Source organism: Macaca fascicularis, chromosome 10 (assembly GCF_037993035.2).
Source record: "Macaca fascicularis isolate 582-1 chromosome 10, T2T-MFA8v1.1".
NCBI classification, from domain to species: domain Eukaryota; kingdom Metazoa; phylum Chordata; class Mammalia; order Primates; family Cercopithecidae; genus Macaca; species Macaca fascicularis.
In genome coordinates, this window is record NC_088384.1 from 83,911,748 (window position 1) to 83,924,564 (window position 12,817).

The 12,817-nt window shown below is 41.1% G+C and overlaps 1 protein-coding gene and 1 non-coding gene across 9 annotated transcripts in view; one reads left to right on the forward strand and one right to left on the reverse strand.

Annotated features, from left to right (window-relative positions):
* The window catches only part of DNAAF9 (dynein axonemal assembly factor 9), a 164,597-nt gene that overhangs the window by 20,137 nt on the left and 131,643 nt on the right, over positions 1 to 12,817 (forward strand). For 7 of the 8 annotated variants that reach the window (XR_012419195.1, XR_012419196.1, XR_012419197.1 and 4 more), the window contains exons 2-6: positions 3,488 to 3,567; positions 4,495 to 4,614; positions 7,876 to 8,000; positions 9,360 to 9,456; positions 10,334 to 10,440. Coding sequence is in view for 3 of the 8 variants with exons in the window: in XM_005568456.4 (XP_005568513.3) it covers positions 3,488 to 3,567; positions 4,495 to 4,614; positions 7,876 to 8,000; positions 9,360 to 9,456; positions 10,334 to 10,440 (529 nt within the window). In the remaining 5 variants the exon portion in view is untranslated. Of the gene's footprint in view, positions 1 to 3,487; positions 3,568 to 4,494; positions 4,615 to 7,875; positions 8,001 to 9,359; positions 9,457 to 10,333; positions 10,441 to 12,817 lie in introns of those variants that run through there. The other variant, XM_074004869.1, reaches the window with a different exon arrangement.
* Positions 1,560 to 1,771, reverse strand: LOC123567395 (small nucleolar RNA U3). The gene has a single exon (XR_006690306.1). It is a non-coding gene; the product is annotated as a small nucleolar RNA U3 (small nucleolar RNA).

The window sequence follows — 12,817 nt, forward strand, 5'->3', positions numbered from 1 at the left end:
AAATTTTAGAATAATCTCTTCTACATCTATAAAAAAAATTGGATTTTCATATGTGTTAAAACTTACCACATTGGGGAGAATTGATATCAGTACTGTGTTGAGGTTCCTAATCCATGAACATGGTATGTCTATTTATTTAATTCTTCTTTCATTTCTTTAATCGGAGTTTTGTAGTTTTTAGCATGTAAGTTCTATGCATGTTTTATTAGGTTTATAACTAGGTATTTAATTTTTAAGATATTATAAATGGTATTATATTTTAAATTTTGGTTTCCTGTAAAGTTACAATTGTCCCATCACTTTGGAAGGCCAAGGTGGGAGGATCACTTGAAGCTGGGAATTCAAGACCAGCTTAGGGAGGCAACAAAGTGAGACCCTGTCTCTCCAAATTTTTTTTTTCAAAATTAGCTTGTGTGGTGACATGTGTCTGTAGTTCCAGCTACTTAGGAGGCTGAGGTAGGAGGATCGTTTGAGCCCATGAATCCAGGAGTTAGAGACTGCAGTGAGCTATGATCACACTGCTGCACTCCAAGCTGAAATCAGAGCAAGACCCTGTCTCTAAAAAAAAATTACAGTTGATTTTTATATGTTGATCTTGTATCTTGAAACTTTGTTGAAGTCACTTATTAGTTCTGGGAATTTTGGTAAAATCCTTAAGATTTCCTACAGAGATCATCATGTCATCTACAAATAGGACATATCTGCAAATAGGAACAGTTTTCTTTCTTTCTTTTCAGTCTGTGTGTCTTTTACTTCCTTTTATTGCCTCATTCTGTTGGCTAGAACTTCCAGTATTATGTTAAATAGGAATAATGAGAGTAGACATGCTCATCTTCTTCCTGACCTTACAGGAAAAACATTCAGACTTTGACCATTATGTGTAATTACAAACTTTGCTTGGTGGGTTTTTTTAGATGATCTTTATCAAGTTGAGGAAACTATTTCTAGTTTTCTGAGTGGCTTTTTTTTCTGTTTTTTTAAATTGATGCATAATAGATACACACATTTTCAGGGTACATTCATATAATTTATAAAGATCAAATTAATGTAGTTGGGATATCCATCAATTCTGAGTGTTTTTATTTTGAATGGGTGTTGGTTTTTATTAAATGATTTTTCTGCATCAGTTTTTTGGTTTTGTGATTTTTCTTCTTTAGCCTGTTAATATGAAGGGTTACATTGATGGATTCATAAATAATGAACCAGCCTCAGGTATCCCTGTGATAAATTCCACTTGGTCCTAGTGTATAGTTGTTTTACATGTTGCTGAATTTTACTTACTAGATTTTGTTAAGCGTGTTTACATTTAATTTAAAAAAAAAATTGCCAGGTGTGGTAGTGCACGCCTGTAATCCCAGCTACTCAGGAGGGCTGAAGAGGGAGGATCGCTTGAGCCCAGGAGTTCGAGTCCAGCCTAGGCAACATTAATGAGACCCCCATCTCTTAAAAAAAAGAAACAAAAAAGGGCAGGGTGTTTAAATCTATATTCATGATGGATTTTGGTTTGTAGGTTTCTTTCTTTTTGATACTTTTTGTTTTTGACTGATGATTAAAAGGAAACTACTCAGACAGCGTCCTCTCCCTCTTACTCTCCCAGAGGAAGAAAACAGTTATCAAAGGCGAATGGCAGTTGCAGCAAAGCAACATGAAAAACCAGATTTATGCTCAGGAGAGACCACTGTGCCCCTTTCTATGGTTTCTAGTGCTTTATTCATTCAGAGAGACCTCTCTAATAATGAATTATAGAAATGATCCCTGAAAGTACAGTCTTTGGTACTGTCTTTGTCTAGTTTTGATATCACATGGAAGACTATGAAACTCTTCATGGAAGATAGTGATGAAGACCACTAAGTCATGGAGCGAATGAGTTGGGGCATAGGAACATCCAAAAGAATCCAGCAGGGCAGCCAAGTGTGGTGGCACATTCCTCTAATCCCAGCGCTTTGAGAGGCTGAGGCAGGTGGATCACCTGAGGTCGAGTTTGAGACCAGCCTGACCAACGTGGTGAAACCTTCTTACTAAAAAGTACAAAAATTAGCCAGGCATGGTGGTGCACATCCATAACCTCAGCTACTTGGGAGACTGAGGCATGAGAGTCGCTTGAACCCAGAAGGCGGAGGTTACAGTGAGCCAAGATTGTACCACTGCACTCCAGCCTGGACAACAGAGTGAGACTCCGTTTCAAAGAAAAAGAAAAAAAGAATCCAGTGGGGCAAAAGAATTCAGGAATTAGTGAAGAGAAATACTGTAGTTTGGCTGTAAATACTGTTTTGAGGTGAATGTAAGGCAGTGTACTGGAGGAGATTCAGTGAGGGATGGGGATGACGCCTAGCTTCATGGGTGGAAGAGTTAGTGTAGTTGGTTTGTAGAGGCTCTTAGTTAATAATGATGTGGTAGGACTGGGATTGTATTGACTGTAGAGAAAATATATAAGAGTGTTAGGAAGCCAGCGTGGTGGCAGGCATGAGGTGGGCGGATCACCTGAGGTCAGAAGTTCGAGACCAACCAGGCCAACATGGCAAAACCCCATCTCTGCTAAAATACAAAAATTAGCCAGGTGTGGTGGCTCACACCTGTAATTCCAGCCACTCGGGAGGCTGAGGCGGGAGAATCACTTGAACCTGGGAGGCAGAGGTTGCAGTGAGCCAAGATCACTGCACTCCAGCCTGGGCCATAGAGCCAGACTCCATCTCAAAAATAAAATAAAATAAAATTAAATTAAAAAGTGTTAGGGAATGAATAGTAGAGGCAGATCCTGGACCTGGAGATGATGAGGAGACCAGGTGGAAGGATCAGACTTGAGCAGGAAATCGGGTGCCTCTCTCTGGAGCTTCTGGGAAGAAGGGGATGGGTATGGAGAGAATGGGGTCCTTAGAAGTAATGTGAATGTCTGAGAGTGCCTCACATTTTGCTTGAGCAAAGGGCTATCCCTAGGGCTGAAGGAATAATAGGTCTGCACAGAAATGGAAGCAAGTATTCTCTGCTGACACTCACCATATGGGTAGCTGTGAGGATGAATTAGAGCTTTGTTTAGGTCCTCAGGCCAATTTGGGGGTTTAGTTTGCATTTGTTTTTGAGACAGACTGATGACCACAAGTGGAATGATCAGTGTGGAAACTCTTCTTTGAAAAGTCTTCAAAAATGAAACGTCATTGGAAATTCTTGGAGTCAGCTGCTGAGTCTTAATGCTTTCCACCATTGACCGTGAGAGAGGGACTTTGGCTTCATCCTCTGTTGAGGAGTTTGTAATCAGCAGGTCAGACTTAGTCTTCAGACCAATTCTGCACAATCTCTTCCAGAAAATAAAAGAGAAGGGAAACCTTCCCAATGCATTTTATGTTTCTGATACCAGAACAACACAAGAATCAATTTCCATCCCTAGCAAAGTCATTCCTCTTCCTCATGCCTCCATTGTGGGACACAGGATGCTGCTTTTCTCATGGGGCTGTCCTGGCACTCAGGGGACCATTTTCTGTTCTTGTTGCAGCTGCAGCCGACTTCGGCAGGTTCAGAGCATCCTGACCCAGAGCAGCAAGTCTCGGCCGGATGGGATCCTGTGCATCCTAGGTCAGTGCTTTTAACAAGGTGGGACTCAGGGCTGGGGCACCTTGGCTTTTTTTGTTCACAGGAAGGTATTAGTAATAGGACCAAAGTGAAATAAGCTGTGAGTTAGTGTCCTCCTAGTTCTTGTTCCCCTGAAATTTGTTGCTGTTTTAATGAGGTTAGATGAGCTATCACTGAGATAGGAAGCCCATTTTTGGAGCTGCTGCTTCCTTAAGCCTTTCCTTTAGACTCACATGTATAGCTACCTCCTGCCATGACATGTCCATCTTGCCCAGAGCCATACTCTGAGACTTTACAGACATCAGGAACTAGGTAATAAATATATACCTGAAGCATTGAGAGATGGTATTGAAGACAGTATTGTTTAATTTCCTTTTTATTTGTCTCTAATTCAGCCCCTCTAGACTGTCAGCTTCATGAGGGTCATTTGCAGGCTTGTTCACCACCATACCCCACCATCCAGTACAGTGCTAGACCTTGAGCCTCATAATTGTAAAAGGATGGGTGTTTGTGGTTCCACTCACTTTCCTTTTCTTCACATTATTGGATTCTTTTCAAGCCACCTTAATCTGCCTTTGTTTGATCCCACATGTTTTGGTAAAGATTTTTTCGAAAGGTGAAGATTTTTCTGACCCCTATTCTTAAGCCACCTGAAAGTATTCCAAGATGAATCATTTTCAGAAATTAACAGCCTCAATAATCTGTGCTGTTTGATTATCTCAATTACAAGATGTTGGAATTCAAGTAAGGGTACTTGATGCTGAGACCTGTTTCTTTCACAGAATTGCTTAGCTTGGTTTCTGGCACAAAACTGGTCTGAGCTGCGTCCTTCTGCTTAATCATCAGGGTTTTGCTGAGGAGGGGCAAATTATTGGCCTCTTTGCTCCCCATAGTACAGTACAGCTGATAAGAGCCTCCTTTGCCTTGCAGGAATCGATAGCAGGTACAATGAAGGCTGCAGAGAGCTGGCAAATTATCTTCTATTTGGTTTGTACAATCAGAATACCAGTGATTTTGAGAAAACGGGATTTTCTGAAGAAGTGCTAGATGGTAAGTATATATTGGTAAACTCTGTGTGATAGAAGAGTAAGAGGTTTATTTATTTGGATCCTTATTTTATGGTGTGCTTACAGAAAAAAATTTAAAATAGTCCAAAGTCCCAGTAAATGTTTGCTTTTTAAAGAATGAAAAAGCACAGCATTTTTTCTTTGTTGATACATTTAGTAGCAACAAGTAGTTTTCAGAATATATTTACTAATTCAGCTTTAGAGAAACAAACATCAGTGTTTGGCTTTATCTCTTTTTGGCAAAGTACTGGTTTTCCTCTTTATTGCCCATTGCCTCTACATGCTAACGGTTCAGATTATATGGTGTTGTCCTGTGAAAGCACCTTCAATCATGAGGTAAGGATGGGCCTGCAGGCATCTCCTACGAGGAAGACTTCTTGTGGCTTATTATCCGAGGAACAAAGGCTCTTTGTCCTGCTGTCTTTGGGAATTATTTTCTCTGTGACTTTAATTCATGAAGATGCCTGTGACTACAATGCTGGATTTCTGTTTATATTCCCCTTTCCTTAGCACTGAGACACTCTGCCTGTGTTGATGCTGCTGGGGGCTATTGCCCTGGATCTATCTCTGATATCACATATTTAGAATCATGTCTTGTATGCCAGATGGGTCAGGAGACATTGGGATAGACAAAATAAAAATGGACAAGAGACATTTCTGTGAGGCAGCTGGGGGAGGCATGAAAACAAACATCTGATGTGAAAGAATATTGCTATGTGTCTAGTGCAGTAGTTTTCAACTGGAGGCAGTTTTGTCCTGCAGGGGACATTTGGCAATGTCTGAAGACATTTTTGATTGTCAAAACTGGGTAGGGGATGCCACTGGCATCTAGTAGATAGAGGCCAGAGATGATGCTAAACATCTACAATGCACAGAACAGTCACCCAGAACAAGGAATTCACTGATCTAAACTGTCAGTAGTGCCGGGGTTGAGAAATCCTGGTCTAGCGTATATGAAAATTCTTCTCTGGTTAAGTCCTTAGTAGTGTTTATTCTTGTAGACTGATTAAAGGTTTCCTTTTTATTAGGAAGTGCAAAAAGAGTAGACTGAAATTACTCCTTCTTTTACATTTTTTTCAATTCAAATTTGGTTTCCGATTTTGATTACAAAATATTTTTTTCCTTACGTTATACAACATCTGCTGGTTTAGAAAAGAGTAATCTTGGCAGCTCGTACCAGCCACACATTTCACCACAGCCGAGATTGCTAAGGACATTACGGTACTGAAATTAAGGAAATAGTTTAAATTCTCAAAGATGTGCTTTTTTGCTTATTTTTGTTTTTGTCTTCTTTTCTTTTTGAAACAGAGTCTTGCTCTGTTGCCCAGGCTGGAGTGCAGTGGTGTGATCTTGGCTCACTGCCACCTCCGCCTCCTGGGTTCAAGAGATTCCTCTGCCTCAGCCTCCCAAGTAGCTGGGATTATAGGCATGCACCACCACGCTCAGCTAATTTTTGAATTTTTAGTAGAGACAGGGTTTCACCATGTTGGCCAGGCTGGTCTCCAACTCCTGACCTCAGGTGATCCCGCCTCGGCCTCCCACAAAGTGCTGAGTTTATAGCTGTGAGCCACTATGCCTAGCCTGTTTTTATCTTTTTGCCTGGCACAGTGGGTGCTTAGGAAATTAGGATTTTCCTACAAATTAATAAATTTGTTTATACAAGTAGCTGGAAAGCAGAGATCACCAGATTTCTACATTTTGATCTCATATGAGAGGGGGAAAGGCCAACATGAATTTATTTCTAAAAGCAACTTTTATTTATTTATTTATTTTGAGACAGAGTCTTGCTCTATCACCCAGGCTGGAATGCAGTGGCGTGATCCTGGCTCTCTGGTGGCTGGATCACTTGAGCTCAGCAGTTAGAGACCAGCCTGGGCAACATGGCAAAACCCTGTCTCTACAAAAAAATACAAAAATTAGCCAGGCGTGGTGGTGCTCACCTGTAGCCCCAGCTTCTTGTGGGGCTGAGGCAGGAGGATTGCTTGAGCCTGGGAGACAGAGGTTGCAGTGAACCTATATCATGCCACTGCACTCCAGCCTGGGAGTGAAACCCTGTCAAAAAAAAAAAGAAAGAAAGATCTTAAGACTAACCAAATTGCTATTGTATAGCAGTGAGATACATCATGTAACAGATAACAGACAGTGAAAGAAATGTAAGTATTTTATCCTAAAATATATTCCTTTGACATATTTTAAAATGGTGCTGTAAAGCTATATCTTGTCAGGGAAATCTACATTATGTAGAGAATCCTTTCCCTTTCCAGGTCTTTTCCTGATCCAGGGGAGATCAACTAAGAGTCTGGTCCCTTTTTAAGTCTGATAAACATTTACCTTCTATTGTTGCTGAAGCCTGCTACCTGGAGGCTTCACCTGCATAATAAGAACCTTGGTCTCCACAATCCCTTATCTTAGCCCAGACATTCTGTTGATTCCAGGTCTGTATTTATTTTTATTTTTATTTTTATTTTTTGAGACAGAGTCTCACTCTGTCGCCCAGTCTGGAGTGCAGTGGAGCAATCTTGGCTCACTGCAACCTCCGCCTCCCAGGTTCAAGTGACTCTCCTGCCTCAGCCTCCTTAGTAGCTGGGATTACAAGTGCATGCCACCATGCCCGGCTAATTTTTGTATTTTTTTTTTTTTTTAGTAGAGATGGGGTTTCACCATGTTGGTCAGGCTGGTCTCAAACTCCTGACCTCGTGATCCACCTGCTTCACCCTCCCAAAGTGGTAGGATTACAGGCGTGAGCCACCGCGCCCAGCCCTGATTCCAGGTCTTTAGATAATAAAACTTAACTGTTTCAACCAATTGCCAATCAAAAAATCTTTGAATCTACCTGTGACATGAAAGGACCCTTTCACACCCAACCCCGACTTTCTGGACCAAACCAAATGTACACTTTACATGTGTTGATTGATGTCTGCTGGTAACTTCTGTTTCCCTAAAATGTGTAAAATCAAGCTGTTATCCAACCACTTTGGGTGCATGTTCTCAGGACCTCCTGAGGCTATGTCACGGGCATGTCTTTAATTTAAACTTGGCAAAATAAACTTCAAAATTGATTGAGACTTGTCTCAGATACTTTTTGGTTTATAAGGCACAGTGTTTAATTAAATAATTTTCAGTTTAGAGTTTTGTTACATTGTCTCTGAAGGAGTTTCAATGGTTTTACTAATTATGTGGGCAGAAAATATCTAAAGGAAATGCTTTTGACAGTCTTGTGTTTTGATTTTGGTTTTTTTTACAGATGTAATTATATTGATTAAATCAGATAGCGTCCATCTGTACTGTAATCCTGTAAACTTTCGCTATCTCTTACCTTACGTGGCACATTGGAGAAATCTGCATTTCCACTGCATGACCGAAAATGAGGTAAGAAGAAAAGAGAAGACAGGCACCCAGAGACACTCTAAGAATATTCTGTAAGGAAAGTGTTGATCTGAAATAGGATCGGCAATCAAATTGCAGAGTGTGATTATACAAAAAAGGTTATCTGTTTGAAGTGGAGAATTTCTTTTTTTTTTTTTTTTTTTTTTTTGAGACGGAGTCTCACGCTGTTGCCCAGGCTGGAGTGCAGTGGCGCGATCTCGGCTCACTGCAAGCTCCGCCTCCTGGGTTCACGCCATTCTCCTGCCTCAGCCTCCTGAGTAGCTAGGACTACAGGCGCCCGCCACCGCGCCCGGCTAATTTTTTGTATTTTTAGTAGAGACGGGGTTTCACTGTGGTCTCGATCTCCTGACCTTGTGATCCGCCCGCCTCGGCCTCCCAAAGTGCTGGGATTACAGGCTTGAGCCACCGCGCCCGGCCTTGAAGTGGAGAATTTCATATTTCATTTTGAGGCTACCTTATAAATTGTATGCCTGTGGAGTCAAAAGGAGGCTATTCAAATTGGGACCTAGTAGTAAGTTTATGAACTTACTTCTTGCCTGCTTCTTCGTCACTATCCAGAACCCCTTCTCTTAGGGGATTAGTGCCTAGGGACTGCCCTGGGAGAATTTTTTTTTTTTTTTTTTTGTGGGGTACAGAGTCTCGCTTTGTCGACCAGGCTAGAGTGCAGTGGCACAATCTCGGCCCACTGCAACCTCCTCCTCCCAGGTTCAAGCAATTCTCCTGTCTCAGCCTCCCGAGTAGCTGGGACTACAGGCGCCTGGCTAATTTTTTTATTTTTAGTAGAGATGGCGTTTCATTATATTGGTCAGACTAGTCTCAAACTCCTGACCTTGGGTGATCCGCCCACTTCAGCCTCCCAAAGTGCTGGGATTACAGGCGTAAGCCACCATGCCTGGCCCTGTGGGAGAATTTTTTTAAGCTTTCTGACATTCTTGTGTTTGAATGTCTTGGTATCTGTTTTTCTTTCCCTTTGGGCCCTTTTCAAGGGTTTGACTGGAAATCAAGTTGGGATTTGAGATTTAGGATTTCATGAAAGTTGTGACCTAATATTGGTCAAGAACACTTCTTCCCATATGAGGTTTTGGTGGATTTTTGGGGGGGTTATCTCTTGCAATTGGGTTTCCTGATCCATTTTCAGTTGATTTTCGGGTGTAATATGAAATAAGGGAATGACAAGTCTTTCTGACTAGCAAATGAAAAAGATTGGCTTTGGAAACACCTTGGGTGCAGTCCTCTGTAAATGTCATTTGGGACAACTCTGATTGATAAAATGCAGAGAAAATATGGGACTTTGTGTGATACCTCTTCAGAGCTTATTTTTCGTTTGATATCTCTCTTTAGTATGAAGATGAGGAAGCTGCAGAAGAATTTAAAATTGCCAGCTTTGTGGACATGGTTCGAGACTGTAGTAGAATTGGCATTCCTTACAGCTCCCAAGGTGAGTATCTGACAGCAAGCCTTCTAGAACCTTGCTTAGATGGTGTGTGAATTAAACATCACTGCTTTTCCTTTCATTGGAGGCATTCAGCTGAGAAACCCCTTCATCTATTTTTACCAAAGATATCAAGCAGAATTAAGTATGGGGACTTTTCTATGTAAGCTTGTATTAAGTACTGTGAAGTTTCTGCAGCAACACAGCAGGCTGCCTAAAATCAGGTAGAAGAACTGATACAGAATTTAGCACAATTGACATGTCTGTATCATTTACTGTACAAAGAGTATAGTATAGATGTGGGGGCATCTTGGTAATAAGAAAGAGGGGTTTTGATAACTTCTAAAAAGATATGCTGACGTGTTTTTAAATGATGTGTAATATACAGGAGAAAAACGATCAAGTTTAACAGGGCTTATATTGTAACAACAACAAAAAGAAAAAACCTTGCACATTGAAGCTATTGTTACAAGAAAGGAGCATTTTTGATTTAGTAGTTTTCCCTTGAGGAAGTTGATTGGCTGTGTTTCTTAAGGGAAAGGAGCCAAGTTTGGTTCTGTTAATAATTATTCCCACTGAATGATGCAAGTCAGATGTAATAGACTACTCTTATTTTTTACTTAATTACTCAGGAAACTGGAATGTTACAATATACTGTAGAGAAATCTGAATGTAACTTGTTTATAGTTTGAATTTTCCTTGGCTTTCATTTTGTATTTCTAGTTTCAATTTCTAACCATTTTATCTGTTTGAATTTTATTTTGCTAGGTGAGGCCCTGGTGACCACGTGAGAAATGATACCTGTCTAACCATGTTAGATCAGGTTTAGACTGTTGTATTCAGGATGGTATTTGATATGTATTGTTGTATTTGATTCTTCTAGGTCACTTGCAGATATTTGATATGTTTGTGGTGGAGAAATGGCCAATTGTACAGGCCTTTGCACTTGAGGGCATTGGAGGAGATGGATTTTTTACCATGAAATATGAGGTATGTATGAAAAGCAGTATGCCAGTTTTTGTCTGCCACTGGGCGGTTTTTATGAAGAACCCTTGTGGGTGTGCATTATTATGACACCAAAAAGCTGGCAGTTACTTCTCAAGGGCATGGAGCAAGTTAAAAGACTTGAAATGGAAAATAGTTGCTGCTAAAGGCTAGTCCCAGACTGAGGTCCTGTGTCCTTCTTGGAGTTTTCTCCGTCCTTCCTCTCCCTTACCCCATTCTGAGCTAACTGTTGTTCCTGTCTACTCCTGTAGCACCCTAGATTGACTTCTCCTACAGATTTTATGATCCTGTTACTACACATTTGTCACACTTGCACACCAGCCCACCCACCCTGGTCTTTGTACTGGAGGCTTCTTAAGTACAAAAACATAACTTTGTTGTTGTTTGTATGTCAGAAATTTATATAATTTATATAAATTGAGAACTATTCAAGAGCAATGAAAGGGACAGTGCAGAATTTGGGTAAGGGCAATGTACTAGAGGAATGGAAAGATTAGCTTTTGTGGTAAGAACAGTGTCTTTTATTTCAGCATTCCTTGCATCTAGAAAATGACCGGTAAATATTTCTTAAGTGAGTCTGGGACAGGGGGTGGTCCAGAGTACAGATTAAGGAAAATGGCCTGATAGGTTAGCAGCATTACCACGAGTATCTATGTGCCTCCATGGGATCCTCACTGAAATGACCTGCCCAGTACAGGAAACCAGGGAAGGGGAGCATTGTCATGCTAGAAGTGGGGACATCCTGTTAGGGAGAGAGTAAGTGGGTCCCTTAGAAGCAAGGCACAGAGCTAATTTCTACCCCTCTGAGAAGTACTGGCATCCCTAGCAGATGACTGGAGGCTTGCCTGGGAGAACCACATCACATCCTCTGAAATGGAGCAGCATGGGCTGTGGGGCTGAAGGGAAGCATACCACTTGGACTCCACTTTTCTTTTTCCAAAATCACAGTATTCTTACATTGACTACAAGTAGCAGAACATCCACAAGGCTGTGGAAGCTGCCCCTACTGGGAATTAATGCTCTCTAACTTAGAAGAGTGGGGGCTTGAAGGGAGGCAGGCCATAGGGGTTAGAGAAGAAACTTAATATTTTTATAATATTAATAATGGTAATATTTATTTTTAATTAATTATATGAACTAGGTCTGAGTACCTACTATATGCCAGGTACTGTTCTAAGCACTTTATGTGAATTGACTGATCTCATTCTTATAGTAACCCTCTGAGGTAGGTCCTATTTTACATCCCCATTTAAGACTGATTAAATGAATTTCCCGATTTCACACAGCTACAGAAAGGCAGAGCTGGGGCCAGATCCAGATGGTCTGGTTTCAGAGCCTGTGCTCCTCACCCCTGGGCTGCAGCTAGAATCACATTGGAAGAAGTGCACTGGGAGGCTACATAGTTGGTATAACCCAAATGAGAGAGGTTTTCTGACCTTAAGGTGCGTCACACTGTGAAGTCACATTCAAAAAGAGTGTTATCTCCTTCCAAAAAAAAAAAAAAGCCTTTGAAAAGTAATGTAGATCTTTACATTAGGATGGTGTTTTTAGGAAATGGGATGGGCCATGAAGAGGAAATGGTACACATCATAAAGGAAGAGTTACTATAGGTCTTCTCTAGGTCCCTCTCTCCACATCCTGCCCTTTTCTGTAGCTGCTCCTTTTTATTTTCAGATACTTCCTTTTGTCTCCATCTCATTCTACCCCACCTCAGTCTTCTTCTTTCCCCTGCCCTTCCCAGTACTTTGAGGTGTGGAGCAGTTTGGCCTATAGATGTGCTCTGCCAATACCCTCTCTACTCCACTCTGATGGCCTGATGACTGCCTGAGTCAGAAAGGCTCTTACTTCCTTTGCAGGCTAAGAGAAGGAGAGCTATACTTATAGCTTAATTTTTAAAAACTTGTGTTTTATTATATGGCCATACCCAGAAGAAAGTCGTTAGCCCAGATATGTTTTGTTCCTCATGTGGTAGGTGCCAGCATGAGAAAGAAAGCCAAGCCCAGACACAGCTTTTACTTGGCATTTATGCTGGGCCAAACTGAGTCATCGATACAGATAATTATTTCTTCCTGGGAAGCGGTACAGGGAAGTTCCTCTGCTAAGGCATTTTCTGCCTCTAACTTCCTTCTTCTTACTCTCCCACTGCTGGAACTGTGATCTGGTAATGTAAATTTACATCAACCAGCTCCACAAGGAGAGGATTCTAATAGCAAACTTCTAAATAATGAGTAACCAGTGAGCATTCATTCATCTGTTTATGGACAAATAGATCTTCATATTGAAAGCTGGAATAAGAATTAGGAAAAGGGTCAACAAAATGTAAGAAAGAGACCACAGCATATTAGATGCAGGGATAGATCAG